This window comes from Poecile atricapillus, chromosome 7, assembly GCF_030490865.1.
Source record: "Poecile atricapillus isolate bPoeAtr1 chromosome 7, bPoeAtr1.hap1, whole genome shotgun sequence".
Lineage (NCBI taxonomy): Eukaryota > Metazoa > Chordata > Aves > Passeriformes > Paridae > Poecile > Poecile atricapillus.
The window spans coordinates 8,109,388-8,125,928 of NC_081255.1; the positions used below are offsets into that span (position 1 = coordinate 8,109,388).

The window sequence follows — 16,541 nt, forward strand, 5'->3', positions numbered from 1 at the left end:
CAGGTGTGTCTTCCCAAAAGTGCCAGGGGGTTGTGTGGCAGCCGTGGTGCCGTGGGGAAGGGGGCTCAGGGGCCGTTCCTGGGGCGCAGGAGGAGCCCTGGAAGGCAGTGAGCCGGTGTCCTGGGGTGGAAGGAGCCGGGGAGGCGGGGGGGGGGCAGTGGGGGTGATCCTCGCCCTTCTTTTTTGGCTGTGCTGTTTTGACACTCTTTGTTGCTTTTTTATTTTTTTTTTATTATTTTTATTTTCTTTTTAATTTCGATTTTTTTTTTTTTTTTATTTCCCCCCCTTTTGTTTAATGTTTAATTTCTTTTCCTCCAGCCTGGTCGATGTGTTTTTCGATATTGTTTTCCGTCCGCTGTTTTCTTCTCTCTCTTGCGCAGAGACTGGTGCTGATGAACATGCCCGTGGCCGAGGACATGACAGTCCACTTCACCTCCACCCTCATGGCGCTGATCCGCACGGCCTTGGACATCAAAATTGCCAAAGGTAAAGGCTGGGGCAGAAAGGGGGCAGGGCCAGCAGGGTTACAGAGTCACCACGGTCCTGCTGTACAGCCCCAGGATGGTTTTGTCTCTGTAGGACACTCGTGGTTGGGTTCTTTCTCCTCTTGGACTGAGATTGATGAGAGGGAGGCAGTTTTCTCTTGTTCAGACTTGGTTGTTTATTCTCTTATCTGCATTACATGTATACAAGGTACAAGGAGCTACGTGCACTAAGATAGAAAGGCACAAAATGGCCAACAAAGATCTTCAAGGTCTTTTATATGTCTGTTTACCCAATTAACAAATGCCAAGTAAATTATTTTTCTTAATGACCCAACACCTGTGTGCTGCACTGCAGCATCTTCTACCCAATCACCCACTACTACCCAAAAACCTCTAGAAGAAGAAGATGAAGAAGGAAGAAGAAGATGAAGAAGGAAGAAGAAGGACAAGACACAACACCCTGAATCCTCCATTTTGTCTTCTGTTCTTAAACCAGTTTAAACCTTAAACTTTAACTTTCTCACCCAGTGACTCAAGGAAACTCGCTAGTTTACACACATTCTCAGTTTCTCTACCTGACTCTAACAGTTGGCTCCACAGTGCTGTGTGAAATTCAGTGCTTTCCTGGGTGTCAGAGTTAGACATCACAGATAAAGGTGTATATCTTACATCTCTGACCCCAACAGGTTTGTGTTGGAAAGAGCCTTAAAGATCATCCTGTTCCATCCCCCTGACTTCTGCCACACCTTCTGCCACCCTGGCCTTGGACACGTCCAGGGATGGGGCAGCCACAGCTTCACTGGGTAACCCATGCCAGGGCCTCCCCACCTTCTGAATTTCTTCCTGATATCCAATCTCAATCTACCCTGACTCAGCTTAAAATCATTCTTCCTTGTCCTATCACCTTGCAAAAAGTCCCTTTCTCTTTGGCTGGGCTGAGGACCTCACAGCTAATTTGGGATTGGCTGCCCAGAGCCTGGATGCACACAGGTGGGAGCAAGTACCTGGAACAGGCAAATTTCTGCCATTTTCTGTTTAAAAAAGTCTATTTTTTTAGGGAAGAGGTAGAGTATTCTTCACCAGAAGCTGTTTCTAAAGAGAAGAAACAGCTTTATGTCCACTGTGTAATGGAGGAAAGAGAATTCCCCTTCCTCCCCATGTAAAAAGCCAAACCATGGATGGAAAATATGTGCTTGGCTTCCTTAGGCTCTGGGGAAAAGAAATCTCTCTCTCTCTCAGGGAAGATAAAGTGTTCAAAGCAGGAAAACCTGTTTTGTTATTGTTGCTGGAAAGGCTGTGATTCATCAGATCAAAAACTTCCCGCAGGAACATGGCATTTTCAATAAAACATCCCCTAGGAACAGCTCAGCTATTGGAAGAAAATCCAACCCAGGGCAAGACACCATCCAAAGCCCAGTGCTCAGACAGCAACCATGGGTTCAAACCCTTCTAGACAAAGCAGAGATTTAAACCTGGGTCTCCTACAGCTCACCCAAATTGCCCCGTGCTTGGGGGACTCTTTTGGGACGCATTGAGAGCTTCTGATGATCCCAGGGCTTCCTAAGCTCAGCAAAGCCCTGGCCAGGGAGCTCTGCTCTTTGTGCACAGCCTCACCAAGCTCTTGGGGATTTACCAAGCAGAGCTGCTCTTCCACCAGCACATGATCTGCTCCCCAGCAAAAAGAAAGTGGGGCAGCAGCAGCAGGTGTGTGTGGGCTGGAGTAGGATTGGAGCTGCAGAGATGGACCCAAGGCAAGCTTGAAGGTGGCAGCTTTGAGTGGGAGGGCAGGGGATGGGGAGATGGAGGCACATATGGAAGGGATGGTAGGAAAGTTTCCCTGTGGGAGCAGGGCTCGCTGATGCAAGATGGCCCTCCCAGCCCAGAGAGATGGATGCTGAGATGGAACCTCGCTTCAGGATGGGAAAAGGGGGGTTGGTTGGAGCCTGGTGCCAAGGTTTGACGTGTGGGGGGCCATTTTTGCTCCCTGTTGTTGAAGGTGGTGCAGATTGGCAGCAGTTGGACTCCGAGCTTCAAAAGGAGATCCTGACCATTTGGCCTCACCTGTCCCAGAAGATGCTTGACCTGTTGGTACCCATGCCAAAAAGTGAGTCTCTGGGGGGGGGGGGGCTGTCATTGCTTTCAAATTCCCCTCATCCCCACAGCAACTTCTTCCCAAAGGGAGGTGGGGACTGGCCAGACCCATCCCCAGCTCAGGGAGAAGCGGGGAAAGGGTTTGTTCTGCCTTGTTCTGCTTGGGAACTCTCTGGAAAACCACTCCTGCCAAAGCCACGGTCCCCTGTAAATCCTCTCTGGAGCATAGCGGGGAGGGAAGCTGAGCACACCTGGTGATATGATGAGGATGTGTGCCTTGGTGGCTGAGGATGATGATTTCAAGCCATCTTCACCTGTTTTATCTCCTTGGGGAGCGTCTGGGTGCTCGGCACTCTCTCTTTTGGAATGCTGGGAAGAGTTTGAGGGTCACCAGGGTATCCCAGAGCAGGTCTCTCCCCACGAACCACTTTGGTGCCTTCTCTTACAACAAAAGTGACCCCATTTTGTTCCCTCTCACGTTCCCAGCCTCTGACCTGACTGTTGGGAAAATATATGCAGCCATGATGATCATGGATTACTACAAGCAGAGCAAGGCGAAGAAGCAGCGGCAGCAGCTGGAGGAGCAGGTGAGGCTGAGCCAGGGCAGGACAGGGACGTTCAGATCACCCTCTCCTCTTCCCACCACCTCCCAACCCAAACATGCAGCCAGCTGGGATGAAAACAACGGTGTAGGTCAGGGTTTGGGGACTACAAGGTGTGTCTGTGATCATCCTCAGTCCCTGACAGAGAACATGGGCGCGGTGTCCTCTTTCTGAGTGGTGGGAGCTTGGCTGGGGAAGCACTGGATGCTCATCCACGTTTCCTACAGGCTCAGTTTCTCCCTTTCTCCCATGCAGAAAAATGCCCCCATGTTCCAGCGCATGGAGCCGTCCTCTCTGCCGCAGGAGATCATCTCCAATGCCAAGGCTCTGCCGTACCTGCAGCAGGACACCCTCTCGGGCCTGTGAGTACTGCCCCTCACTTTTCTCTTCCTGCAGCCCTGGTTTCCTTCTTGGATCTGGCACTGGGCTGCAGAAGGGGTTAAATTGCTGCTGGGAGCAGGGAGAAATCTTCTGGCACAAAGCTTTTGAGGGATTCCAGGTACCTGGTGTGTGTCAGCATCACCAGCTGAGGTGGCAAAGGGGGATCTGTGGATGCTCTTCCTGCAGGATCACCCTGGGTGTGATCATCCTGTGCAGCATCAGCCCAGGAGTGAAGCTGAACCCCAGGAGCTGTTGAAGAGTGGGGGGTGAAGGCTCAGTGGGGGATTCCAGCACCCTGGCTGGTGGGAATGAGGTGATAAGAGTTTCTGTCACTGCTCTTGGGATGTCCCACTGCTGCTGCAGGGCTCGGGGCACCACTTCAGCTCTCCAGGGAACGTGATCTCAAACATGGGGTCCCAACAGCCTCGGGGGCAGGCATGGGGCTCCCCAGCCCTGAGCTGCTGGAGAGGCCATCCCAGGGATGGCAGCAGGCAGCTTGTGGCCTCCCTGAAGCTGGGCTGTGTTTGCAGGAGCAGCCGAGGAGGGTTCCCCTCGCTGAGCCCGCTCTCGCCACAGGAGATCTTCCAGCTGGCGTGCATGGATCCGGCCCAGGAGCAGTTCCAGGAGCACCAGTCTCTGGTAAAGCCATGCACTGCTCCTCTGCAGCCCCAGCACGGATGCTGGTGGGCACGGGGAGGCGTGGGGAGGGATGGCAGCTGCTGGGTCACGCACAGATCCAAAAAAACACGGGACAAATACCCCTGGACGTCCTCGCCTCTGGCACTGGGGACACGGCCATCCCTGGACCTGCCCTGATCCATGGGGCCAGGCAGCACAGGTGCTTTTGGGGCTAGAGCCATGACCAGTGTCATGCAGTAAAATATCCTTCTCTCCACAGGCTGTTTTTTCCACTGAGCACTCATGTCAGTGGGTTACCCCGTGCTGAGTGATGGTATCTGATGTTTTCGGATTCGTGTCCATTTTGTTGTCAGTGGTGGTGTCCCCAGTCCCCAACCAAGCTGTCAAACTGTCTCCAGCAGGAGCAGCCCTCTCCGGCCTCGCGCACGTGCCGGCCTGTCTGTCTGTGTGTGTATATATATATATCACATATTTATATATATCACATATCTATATATATCACACATCTCCATGTCTGCCTGTGCGTTCCTGCACCGCCTGCTGCGGTGTGCTGCACCCCCAGCCCTGCCCAGCCCGTGTCCCCAGGAGCTCTGTGTCACCTGTGTGTGACACAGCCAGGCGTCCCCTGCCCCGGCCACCCAGAGAGGTGGCAGATGTGACTCCCCCTGCCCCCATAAAGTCACCTTCTAGTGACCTCCAGGGTCACTCTGTGCCCGTCTCCTGGACACCGTGAGTGAAGATGAACACCCACAGAGTCCCTGAAAAACTGGGAATTAACTGAAGCGTATGAAGTGCTCTTCTAACAGGGATGTGGCCAGGAAGCTTTTGAAGCAGGGTCAGAGGTAAAATCCCATCCATTCATCCCCTCCTGGCAAAAGAAGGAGTTAAACCCTGGGCAATCAGGGTGTCCCCAGAGCCAGGCAGGGTTTCCACTGTAGAGGTGCAAGGGCAGCTGGCCATCAGGCGAGCCTGAAGCGCCACATCAGGGCTCAGCTGGGGGCTGTGAGCTGCAGAGTATTTTTCAGTGGCAATGTGATGAATTCTAATGGCTTAGACTCTGTTTTTCATAGAATCATCAAATAGTTTGGGTCAGGAGGGACCTTTTAAAGCTCATCTAGTTCCAACCCTCCTGCCACGGGCAGGAACATCTTCAACCAGATCAGGTTGCTCAGAGCCCCATCCAACCTGGCCTTGAACACTTCCAGAGACGGAGAATCCATCAACAATCTCTCTGGGCAACCTGTGGCAGTGTTTTACCACCTGTTTTTGGCCAACTTCAGTTCTGCCCCTGGCTGAGCAGGGCTGTCCCCTGCCGAGAGAGCCGAAGCAGCGCGCTGCCCTGTTCCAAGCCCATCCCAAGAGCTTGGCTGTGTGTTTGTTTCCAGGAGCCAGAGGTTAGGGAGTTTCAAAGAGTGCAGCCCTCTAACCGTGGCAGCTACCTTCCCGTGGACACTCAGGACCACGCTGTCTCTGGGAGGGCCTCCTCCATGCCTCGTCTCACTGTGGATCCCCAGGTAAAACCAAGCAAAGCCCCCCACAGGTCTGATCAAAGCCTGCCAGAAAACGCTGGGGCTTCTCTCTGAGCCCAGCCCCGTGACATCCCCAGCACCCTGATATCGGAGCTTCTCCCCTTCTCTGGGTGCTGCACAAGTAGGAGAGCTGCTGTTGCCCTGGCAGCAGAGAGCAGCCTGGGGGATCCATCTCCTGGCTCATGGGGGAGGTCCAGGACCACGCCAGGAGGCGTCAGGTTCTCCCCACAGTGGGACACCCCCTCCTTCCCTCCGGCCCTGGGCACTGGCTGAGGTTTGAGGAGCTGTCAGATGACCACAGGTGATGAAACGCCTTCTCCGTCCTTTCCCGTTGTCCCAACACGTGCACCTCTCTGTGTGTCCAGGGGAACCCAGGCCACATCTCACCTCCTCATCTGTCTGCCTGGTTTCTCTGTTGTTCTGTCCTGTGCTCAGCCTCCCCCCAGATGCAGATGTTTTTTGGGGTTTGCTGTTGCTGTGAAATCTCTGGGTCTGTTTTCTCACCTTGGTGCAGGCACCAGGTGCTGGTGTGGCACTTTGTGGGGGGATGAAGACAAAGGGAGGCTTTGTCTCCTGGGCTTTCTTGGCCCTCCTGCAGCAAAGGAGATGACCAGGAGGAGGGGATGGGAGCAGGAAAGGTGAGAGGAGACGGAGAACAGCCTCAGGCTGCAGTGGCAAAGAGCTGCTGGAATTAAGCAAAGGAAGTGCGGAAGAAGAGGATGTTTTCCCCATAACGTGAAAACACAGGGTGTAACGAGGGGAGAAAGTAGGAAGGAGAAGCATGGGAGGGAGAAAGAAAAGGAAAGGGGAGATAGAACAACAGCATGAGCGGGGAGACAGGGAATGAGTGCAGGGGAAAGGGATGGGGATGTGGGAATAAAGGGAGAGTGGGGAGGCGTGTGGAAAAGTGGTGGCAGCTGGAAAAATGAACCCAGAGCAAGGGACACTGGGGGACCCCTCTGTGCCAACAATCTTTTCAGTGATTGCTCCTCTTGACCCTGTGACTCCATGCTGGGGATGCAGCCTGGGGGGCAATGGTCTGGTCCCCACCCTCAGCAGGAGGTGCTGCTGCTCTCCCCTGGGCTTGGATCTGCTGGCTTTGCTTGTTCAGCACAGCTCCAGCCGGCTGGGGAAGGGGAGCCTACGAGCTCCAAGGCTAAACCCCGCTCTCCTCCCACCCCTGATTTGTGCAGAGATTATCTGGGGGGGCCTGCTCCCAGGCTGGCTGCTCCCCACCCTGAATTTCCCCATCCCACAGGGTGGCCATCCCCGTGGTGGGGGTGAGCTGGTCATTCTCGACCCCTGGCTCTAATGCTGTCCCCGGCTGGCCGGGGTTCCTTGCAGGTGGTGACAGACACCAGCTCCATGAGGAGATCGTTCTCCACCATCCGGGACAAGCGGCCCAACAGCTCCTGGCTGGATGAGTTCTCCATGGAGCGCAGCAGCGACAACACCTACAAGTCCCGCCGGCGCAGCTACCACTCCTCGCTCCAGCTGTCCGCCCGGCGCCTCAACGCTGACTCGGGTGAGCCCAAAAAATCCCCCCAAATCCCTCCCTGCCTCTGCAGAGGGGATGGTGGGGACTGACGTGGACGTCCTGCAGGCCACCGGTCCGAGGGGCACCGCTCGGGCAGGGAGCGGGGCCGATCCAAAGAGCGCAAGCACCTGCTGTCCCCTGACATCTCCCGCTGCAACTCCGAGGAGAGGAGTCCCCAGGCGCAGGAGGAGTCGCCGGAGCGGCGGCGCGAGTCCCGGTCACCCAGCGAGGGCAGGTCACAGACACCCAGCAGACAGGTGGGTGACAGAGATCCCTTCCTAAGCATAAAGGGAAGAGCAGAAAAGAAGCTTTCTTCCTTGCCAAAACCGCTAAGATGAGCCCAAATTCTGGGAGCTCTGAACCGTCTCGTCTCCTGGTGGTGGCATCTCTGTGTGTCCCCTGAGCTGAGCAGGCTGGGGCTGCTCGGGCACCCTGCAGAGCATTTGGGGACAGGGGTGGATCTCATGCTGATCCTCCTGCTGCTGTGGCATCCGCTCCCTGCCGAGGTCAAGGTGTCCCAGCCACACGAGCCTGGAGGTGCCGGTGCTTGAGTGAGCTTGAAGCCACCCGTGGAGATGCCACCCATGGAGAGCAGCAGACGGAGAGCCGCCAGCTCTTCCTACAGTGGGTTTGGGAGGGCTTTCTGCTTTTGACCACCAAGAGCATGAAATCAGAATATCTTGAGTTGAAGCAGAGCACGTCATCAAGTCCAACTCTTGTCCCTGAACAGGACAGCCCCAAGAGTCCCACCGTGTGCCCGAGAGTGTTGTCTGAGGGCATCTTAAGCTCTGTCGGTCTTGGTGCTGTGACCCTGGGGAGCCTTTTCCAGTGCCTGAGCACCCTCTGGGGTGAAGCACTTCTTCCTTAGTGTCCAACCTAAACCTTCCCTGCAGCAGCTCCATGCTGTTCCCTTGGGCCCCGTCCCTGGGCACCGCAGAGATCAGTGGGGTGTGATGGGTTTGTGGGGAAGCTGCAGACCATGGTGAGCTCTGCAGGCATCGTGGGACAGACCCCCGAGGCAGGGATGGGGCAGTGTCGCTAGAGGACAAAGTATAGAGCGAGGGTTTGAATCACACACAGCAGCCAGAGGTTTATTTCATCAGGCAAAGCCTTTATTTTGGGGTTTTTCAACCCTTTTTATAAGGTGTTCCGATGCAGGTTAACCTGATTGGTAGAAGGAACAACACTTTTCTTATTTCATTGGTGGGACAAGGGAAAAACACTCTCAGAACATCTGTGTCTTGGTTTGGGAAAGTAAAACCTTGTTCTTCACAAAAACTCTCAGAACATCTGTGTCTTGGTTTGGGAAAGTAAAACCTTGTTCTTCTTTCTTGAGAGAGAAAAGTTCCCGAAAGACATTTCCCTTGGGAACAGATCAGCCCCTGAGAGCTTGAAACTCTCTCAGGTTCAGAAAATCATGTCCACAGGGCAGAATCACCTTTTCAAGATGCTTTTCAGAGCACTGTGGGGAGAGGGCGGGCGGTGCCGCCTGCATCCCCCAGCGTTTCCCGGTGCCTTGCAGGGCATGGGCTCCCTGAGCGAAAGCTCCATCCCTTCCATCTCGGACACCAGCACGCCCCGACGAGGCCGCCGCCAGCTGCCCCCGGTGCCCCCCAAGCCGCGTCCCCTCCTGTCCTACGCCTCCATGCTGCGGCACGCCGGGGACACCTCTCCTCCCGCCGACGAGAGCGAGGGGGGCTCACCGCTGCTCTCCTCCACTCTGGATCCCAACACGGCCGCTCCCACCGAGTCTTCCAGCTCCCCGGCGGGGAAGCAGAGCCGGCAGTCCACGCCGCAGCGCTACATCTCTGAGCCCTACCTGGCACTTCACGACGACTCGCACGCCTCAGACTGCGGTGAGGAGGAGACGCTCACCTTCGAGGCGGCCGTGGCCACCAGCCTGGGCCGCTCCAACACCATCGGCTCGGCGCCACCGCTGCGGCACAGCTGGCAGATGCCCAATGGGCACTACCGGAGGCGGCGGCGAGGAGCGGCGCAAGGCGTCATGTGCGGGGCCAGCATCGACGTGCTCAGCGACACCGAGGAAGATGACAAGTGCTAGAAGCTGCCAAACCCCCCTCCACCCAAAACCCGACCCCCACCTCGGCTGCCTCTCCCCCCTCCCCGACCCGCCCTTCTCCAATGCATGCTCTTCGCCACGCCTGGGAATGAAACTGAAAAACAAACAAAAACCAAAAAACCAAACGCAGCGGGGGGGAAAAAAGAGGGGAAAGCAACAAAAAAAATAACAACAACAAAAAAAGCAAACAAACAAACAAAAAAGATCCCCAAAACCCAAACTGACCGGAACGGAGGGGGAAGGAAAAAACAAAACAAAACAAAACAAAACGACCCACCAACAAAAAAAAAAAAAAGGAAAGAAATGGGAAAAAGAAAAAAAAAGTCTTTGTGCAAAAAAAAAGTATTAAAATCTGTCGACTTTCATTTATTACTATCACTTTTTTTTTCTGCACAGAGAAGCATTTGATGGGCAGCAGAGCGGCCCGGCCGGGCTCGTGTGCTGGGGGACAAGGGAGAGCCCCCCCCGGCCCTGCCCCAAGAGGGATCCCCGGGAAAGCTCATCCCGATGGTTTTTTTGCTCCCTGTGGCCGGAGAGTCCCGGCAAAGGGATGCAAGGGACCCCCTTCGCTCTGTCGCTTGGGCTTGTGCTGCTGTGGCTTTGAATTTCCCTCCCTGAGGGTCTCATCCTGCCTGGAAAAGGGGCAAGATGCGATGGTGGGGCGCAGGGGATGAGGGGTTGGGATGCACCCAGACAGACCAGAGCAGCTCTGGCTGCCAGAGGGCGGCAAAACTGGTTTCTGCTGGGGCTGGGGGGGCTCAGTGCTGCCGAATGTATCCTGTGTCCCCCCGACATATATTTATTTATATACGGAGAACTCTAGGTGTGCCTGTGTGTGTATATACGGGGTGTGTGTGTGTATATAAATTTATATGCTGTATATATAAAGATATACACATACATAGATTTGTTTTAATCATCTGACAATGCCCCCTTGGGGCTCCTGCTGCCTGCACACCCTGCTTTGGTGGGGGGGCAGGACCGAGCCTCCCCAGGGTGGGGCTGCTGTACGGAGCATTGGGAATGTCACCTTGCTCCCTTCTCCCAGGTGTTTCCAGCGGTGGGAATTGTGTTTTCTCTGGTAGAGATGGCTGTGGCGAGGACTCCTCAGGCAGCTCGGTGCCTGCAGGAGTGGGAAGCCCAAGGGATGAGGACGGGGCTGTCCTCAGGAGTACCAGCAGTGCCAAGGGGGTGATGGCAAAGCTCTCAGAGGCCTCTTTGTTTGTTTTCCCCAGAAAAGAAGAAATCCATGTCCGCAGGGGAGTGGAGATGTCGTGAGTGCATGATGTACCGTAAGATCTGTCCTGCGGGCAGAGGAATCCAGCTTTGGCACCAGCCCTGCCTCAGTTTCCCCCGCAGCCATGGCCTCTGCCCTCTCCTGGAGCCTGGCACTCCTTTGGAGAAGGGCTGCCATGGAGGGCTGGGTGTGCAAACAGGTGTGGGAGCAGCTGGGGAGTCCAGGAGCCGGGGGGAATTTGGGAAGGAACGTTGTCCAGGGGGTGAGCAGGGTGGCTCAGCCCTCCTGCAAACGCTGAAAATGCAGGATGTAGCCACCTTCTAACACCATTAATTAATTAATTAATCTGGTAATTATGTGCTGTCATCTCTCAGCGATCCCTGCTGTGGGTGCCAGCCCGGGGAGCTGCTGCTGGTGGCCCGTGGCGATGGGTGGCTCGCCCTGGTGCCCAGTGCTGTGTTTCTGCTGTGAGTTGTGTCTGCCATCAGCCCGAGCGTGGGGGCTGGAGGCTGCTGTGCCTTTGGAGCCTCAGGGAAGGGCTTGCTCTGCGGGCTGGGGGATGCTCGGAGCGTTTGGATCATGTGTGGAGATGGGAGGTGGGGATGGGCAGGTAAAGGCAGCACAGCCCTGGCCCTGCCCTTCCTCCTGCCCGTGGCTTTGCTTTGCTGCAGGTTGTTGTGGTCTGGCTCCTCGGGGCTGCTGGGCAGCAGCTCTGGCCAGGCTTTGCTTTGGTCCTGGATAGCTCGAGTCTTCTCCTGACCGAAGGATGCCCCAAGTGCTCCTGCATGTGCGGATCAGCCCCTGCCCTGATCGCTTTGCGAGCTCCCCCGAAGGAGCTCTGCTCTGTGAGAAGTGAATCCCAGTGGCTCTGAGGGCTTCCTGCTCCAGGGCTCATGCATGGACCAAACCCCTCCTTTTTCTAATGGTCAAAGTGCCCTCTGTGCACGGGGCCCAAAGCTTCTCCTGCCTCCAGTGGTCCCTGATGGTGGGGGGCACCTCTGCTGTCCAAACAGACACTTCCAGCTGCCCAGGGATCCAGAAATCCCACAGGCACACCTCTCCATGGCTTTGGCTCAGATCCTGCATCCCCCCCTCCCATCTCTCGGGGACAAACCGTGTCCCACGCAGCCGTGGGGAAGGTCCCTGCCGGTGGCCGGGGACACGGGCATCACCTATTCCCTTCCAGCCATCCGTGAGGCGTCTGTGGCTTCACCCTGAGGCTGCGGGGTGCGGGCAGCATCATCCCCAGCGCTCCTCGGGGCGGAATTTGGGAGAGCCGGCTCCGGCGGGCAGCCTGGCCTGGCGTGGGCTGGGAGGAGCAGGGACACGGTGGTGCCGGGGGCTGGGGACGGCGATGCCCGTACCTGCTCTAAATTTAGGTGTCGGTATCGTCTCCTTCTAAATCGGGAAAGGTGTCTGACAATGCGCCGGGCTCTGAGTAAGAGCCCGCGGGGAGGGGAGGAGGCGGCTTTTTGTGTCTGTGCCTGGCGGGTGGGAGGGAGGCAGCGATGCTCTGGGAGCGGGGGCACGTTCCATGCGGATTTCGAGCTTTTCGGGCTCTTTTCTTTCCTCGGGGCCGGCGAGCGGTGCCGCTGATGCGGGCACAGCCCCCGGGGCGCACCCGCGCTGCAGAGCCCGGAGCGGAGCTTTTTGGGCATGTCGGCCCTGTGTTTAAATAACCTAGAGAAACTGTGTGGAACTAAACGGAGTGCCCTTTTTACCCGGAAAGGGTCGGAAAAAGCCCCGCTTGTGCAGCCACAGCGCTGCTCCCGCGGTGGGGGGACAGGCAGGGAGCTGCGGGGACAAGGTGGCACCTCCACAGCGCATCTCTGAAACCAAAAAACAACCCCCAGGAGAACCAGGAGAACCGAGGGGGGGGAGGCAAACCAGCCCCAAGGCACCACTGCAGCCCCTGCCCTGCTTTTCAAGGCGCTGGACTCGGCTTTGCTGCTGTACAATCTCTCCTCTGTGGATTTTTGGACATTTCCTCAGCCTCCCGGACACCAAAACTGTGGCTGCTGGCCATGCTGGGCCACGGGAGGCAGGATGGGGAGGAGGAGGAGGATGTGTTTCAACCTCTGCCTGCATAGGACATGCCCTGCCCAGGCAGGAGTTCACCAGTAGCATGAAACTGGTTCCCAGTTGGGTGCTGGGACTGGACTCGAAGCCCTGCAAATCTCCTGGGGGGGGGCTGTGGTGGGTGTGCAAGGAGCTCTGGCACACAGAGCACCGCTGTCCCCTCCAAGCTGGCTGTCCCAGCACCATCCTCCTGTCCCCCCCAGGAGGCCCTGGATGGCAGAGCCCCGCGGGTGTGGGGCTGGTGTCTCCTGGGACTGTGGGAGGGCGGGTGGGAGATGCTCTGCCTTCATCCCCCAGGCTCTGGGGCGGGATGTTGTAACATAACCTGCTCGTTTGGACCCAAAGGGGGAACCGAGCTGACCACCACCAATGTACAACTCCTCAATGTTTTTTGTCAAAAGGAAAGAAAAATAAAACCTTGTTGTAAAGAAACGCTGCAGGCTTGGTCTCATTGGCCCCCCACCCCGTGCTGGAGGGGCTGTGGGGACTCTGGGTAAGGCCATGGACCCTGCAAAAGGTCCCCATGGCAGGGAGGGGGAGGCACACAGCCTGTGCTGGCACTGCCATCACGTGGGATGTGGAGGAGAGGGGCAGGGAGGATGTGTGAGATAGCCTGGGCTCGCTGTGGCTCAGACCTGGCTGCCTCCAGACACAGGGGCTGAGGGGTACTGGGCTCTGGGGGAGCTGGGAGAGGCAGGGCCAGGAGCCTGGGGAGCTGGTGGCACTGCAGCAAACCGGCCAGGGGAAGCCAGGAGCATCGTGGTGACATCAAATCGCTGGAGGAACGAGAGGGAGCACCAGCCTGCACGTGGAGCTTGGAAATCCCGCTGGGATCCGTGCCTTTGGGACATCCAAGCAGCTTGGCCACCTCTCCATGCCTGCACTCGAGAGATGTCAGGTGGATGCAGATGCTGCTGCCTCATCCAAAGCTTGTTGTTGGGTGAGTTGTCAAGCAAAGACGCCCAAGTCACGTCTTAGATTTCTTTTTCTTGCCGGAGCGTTTGAAGCACGAAATGCTCTCCGGCAGCCAGAGGTGAGGCAGCAGCCTGTGGCAGCCTCCAGGCCGAGCTCGGGTGACAAGGATGGTTTATGGCTTTGCAAGAACACCCTCCTTCTTCCCCAGTACTGTGCCAAGAAGAGCTCAGGGAAGGATGAAGGCAGCCGCCTTCTCTGGACCACCCTGAGCCGAGCTTTGCCCTGTGTGTTTCACAAGCGTGCTCCCACCAAGGACTAAGCCCACATGACCTGGAGCAGGAGCTGGTTTTATCCTGCCCTTCCTTTTGTGTGAATTTCCCTTTATCTCCCAAACGCTGACAGATTTGGTTTTCACTTCTCTGGCTCATGAAGTGATAAAAAGTTTTCAGTGGGAAGTGTAGAGTTCCAGGAGATGGGGCCCAGCTTTGAGAGCACTTCCCGAGGCGATGAATGCAATGACAGCCCAGCATTTTTTCAGGCTGGGAAGTAAGTTCCCATTTTATAGCCAAAAAAGTGATCTGCAGCCCTGACTGTGGGGAAGGCTCTGCAGGGTGGTGATGCCACCTTCGTCGCTGAGGAGTTTGCAGTGCTGCTGGAAGCAGTTTGAGGAGAGGATGTCCTCCTGTGTGGGCCAGAAGTGCTGCATTAACATTCCTGGAAGTGACTGTTTTAAGTAAGAGCTGCTCCAAAAGCTCTGCAAGCCTTGGGAGTGTGCAGGTCTCTGATGGACGTCCCATGGAACCCCACCTTGGATGCTGTACGAGGATGAGTGGTGAATGCAGCTACTTGAGTGCTTGACCACCTCTATCACACTTCCCCAAATCCCCTAAAATATCTGGGGCCACGGAGAAGGTACCCAGAGCAATGCAGTGGCAGAGCTTCACCCTCACAGGGGAAACTGGTGCTGCAAAAACGGGGAGCCTTGGCTGTCGGAGAGCCAGAGCTCTGCCTGGCAGGCACAGAGGCTAAAAAAAGCCCCTTGACAAATGGAACAGAAAGGTTAAAATTATCTGTACATCATCTGAATAACAATGGCAATGCAGATTGTACCTGCTTATAATAGCTCCAGGAGACAGGGGATAAATTGGGAACAAAAGTACCCCAGAAACAGATGCTGCTGGCTGCCAGAAGTGCTGGGGCTGCTCCTCCTTGGAGGAGCCACTGGGGGCAGGGCCACCAGAGCCCAAAAACCTGGTGTGTGTGTGCTCCTTTCACCTTGCCCTGTGTGCTCCAGGAGCCTTCCAAGCCCAGCAGAGGCTCCCGGGATGTGGGAGCATCCCAGCCCCTGATGCCAGCATTGCAGCCAGCCTGGTTTATGTGGCAGATCATCACCCCCCAACCTGGCTCTTCCTCCTGGGAAAAGACCTTCCTGGGAAGAGGCCTCATCACACTGGATTTTTTTTCTCTCTGTCTCTGCCCTGCTTTCCCTCCTGCGAAGCCAAGTGAAGGCCCACGGCCTCAGGTGTGTCTGTAGCCCTGCAGGCACGGGCTCTTTCCTAAAGGCTTTCTGGATTATTTGATAGGCAGGATGCCAGCAATTGTGCATCCCTGCATGGGAAGCCTGGCTCTGGTCCTTTGGTCAAATATCTGGTGGGGACCCTGCTCACTCCTCCAGCAAAACAAGGGAAACTTGGCTATGAGACTGCTGGAGCCAAAGCCAAACCCCTTGGGGGGCACAAAGGACAAGAGGAGGGGGCAGGAACTTGAAAGAACAAAACCTTTCCTCATCCTTTTTCCCATCCTAGCAAGGTGTTTAAAACCCATCCGTTCAAGGATGAGGGGGCAGGGTTTGTTCCCACTGGGGGCACAGCCGATGGCTCGGATCGGAGATGCTGGGGTGGCTCTCGTCCGCCTCCTTCCCTTTCCTTCCTCTGGTGGTGGCACTTAGGAGCTCACCAAGGATGTGCGTGGGCTCTGAAGTGGGGCTGGTGCTTACTCACACCGGGAGACACGTGGAGCTGCTGGCTCGTGGGCTGGCAGCACCGACACATCCTTGGGACAGCGCTTCCCTCATGGAGGAACATCCCCCCACAGGTGAGCATCCCCCCATGGATGAGCATCCCCCCATGGAGGAACATCCCCCCACGGATGAACATTCCCCCATGGATGAACATCCCCCCATGGATGAGCATCCCCCCATGGATGAACATCCCCCCATGGATGAACATTTCCCCATGGAGGAACATCCTCCCATGGATGAACATCCCCCCATGGATGAGCATCCCCCCATGGATGAGCATTTCCCCATGGAGGAACATCCCCCCATGGATGAGCATTTCCCCATGGAGGAACATCCTCCCATGGATGAACATTCCCCCATGGATGAACATCCCCCCATGGATGAACATCCCCCCATGGATGAGCATTTCCCCATGGAGGAACATCCCCCCATGGATGAACATCCCCCCTTGGATGAACATCCTCCCATGGAGGAACATCCCCCCTTGGATGAACATCCCCCCTTGGATGAACATCCTCCCATGGAGGAACATCCCCCCATGGATGAACATCCCCCCATGGATGAACATCCCCCCATGGATGAACATTCCCCCATGGATGAACATCCCCCCATGGATGAGCATTTCCCCATGGAGGAACATCCCCCCATGGATGAGCATCCCCCCATGGAGGAACATCCTCCCATGGATGAACATCCCCCCTTGGATGAACATTCCCCCATGGATGAGCATCCCCCCATGGATGAACATTCCCCCATGGATGAACATTCCCCCATGGATGAACATCCCCCCATGGATGAGCATTTCCCCATGGAGGAACATCCTCCCATGGATGAACATCCCCCCATGGATGAACATCCCCCCATGGATGAGCATCCCCCCATGGATGAACATTCCCCCATGGATGAACATTCCCCCATGGATGAACATCCCCCTCTCAGGAAAATT

General features: G+C 56.2%; 1 protein-coding gene across 1 annotated transcript in view; it reads left to right on the plus strand.

Moving 5' to 3' along the window:
• Positions 1–10,042, plus strand: part of CACNA1E (calcium voltage-gated channel subunit alpha1 E) — an 86,665-nt gene extending 76,623 nt beyond the window's left edge. Inside the window, exons 40-48 of the mRNA XM_058842826.1 lie at positions 381–486; positions 2,482–2,589; positions 3,063–3,163; positions 3,434–3,540; positions 4,090–4,198; positions 5,584–5,712; positions 7,072–7,252; positions 7,331–7,521; positions 8,787–10,042. Of these exons, the coding sequence (XP_058698809.1) occupies positions 381–486; positions 2,482–2,589; positions 3,063–3,163; positions 3,434–3,540; positions 4,090–4,198; positions 5,584–5,712; positions 7,072–7,252; positions 7,331–7,521; positions 8,787–9,326 (1,572 nt within the window). The 3' untranslated portion in view covers positions 9,327–10,042. The remainder of the gene's footprint in view (positions 1–380; positions 487–2,481; positions 2,590–3,062; positions 3,164–3,433; positions 3,541–4,089; positions 4,199–5,583; positions 5,713–7,071; positions 7,253–7,330; positions 7,522–8,786) is intronic.
• The last annotated feature ends 6,499 nt before the right edge of the window (positions 10,043–16,541 follow it).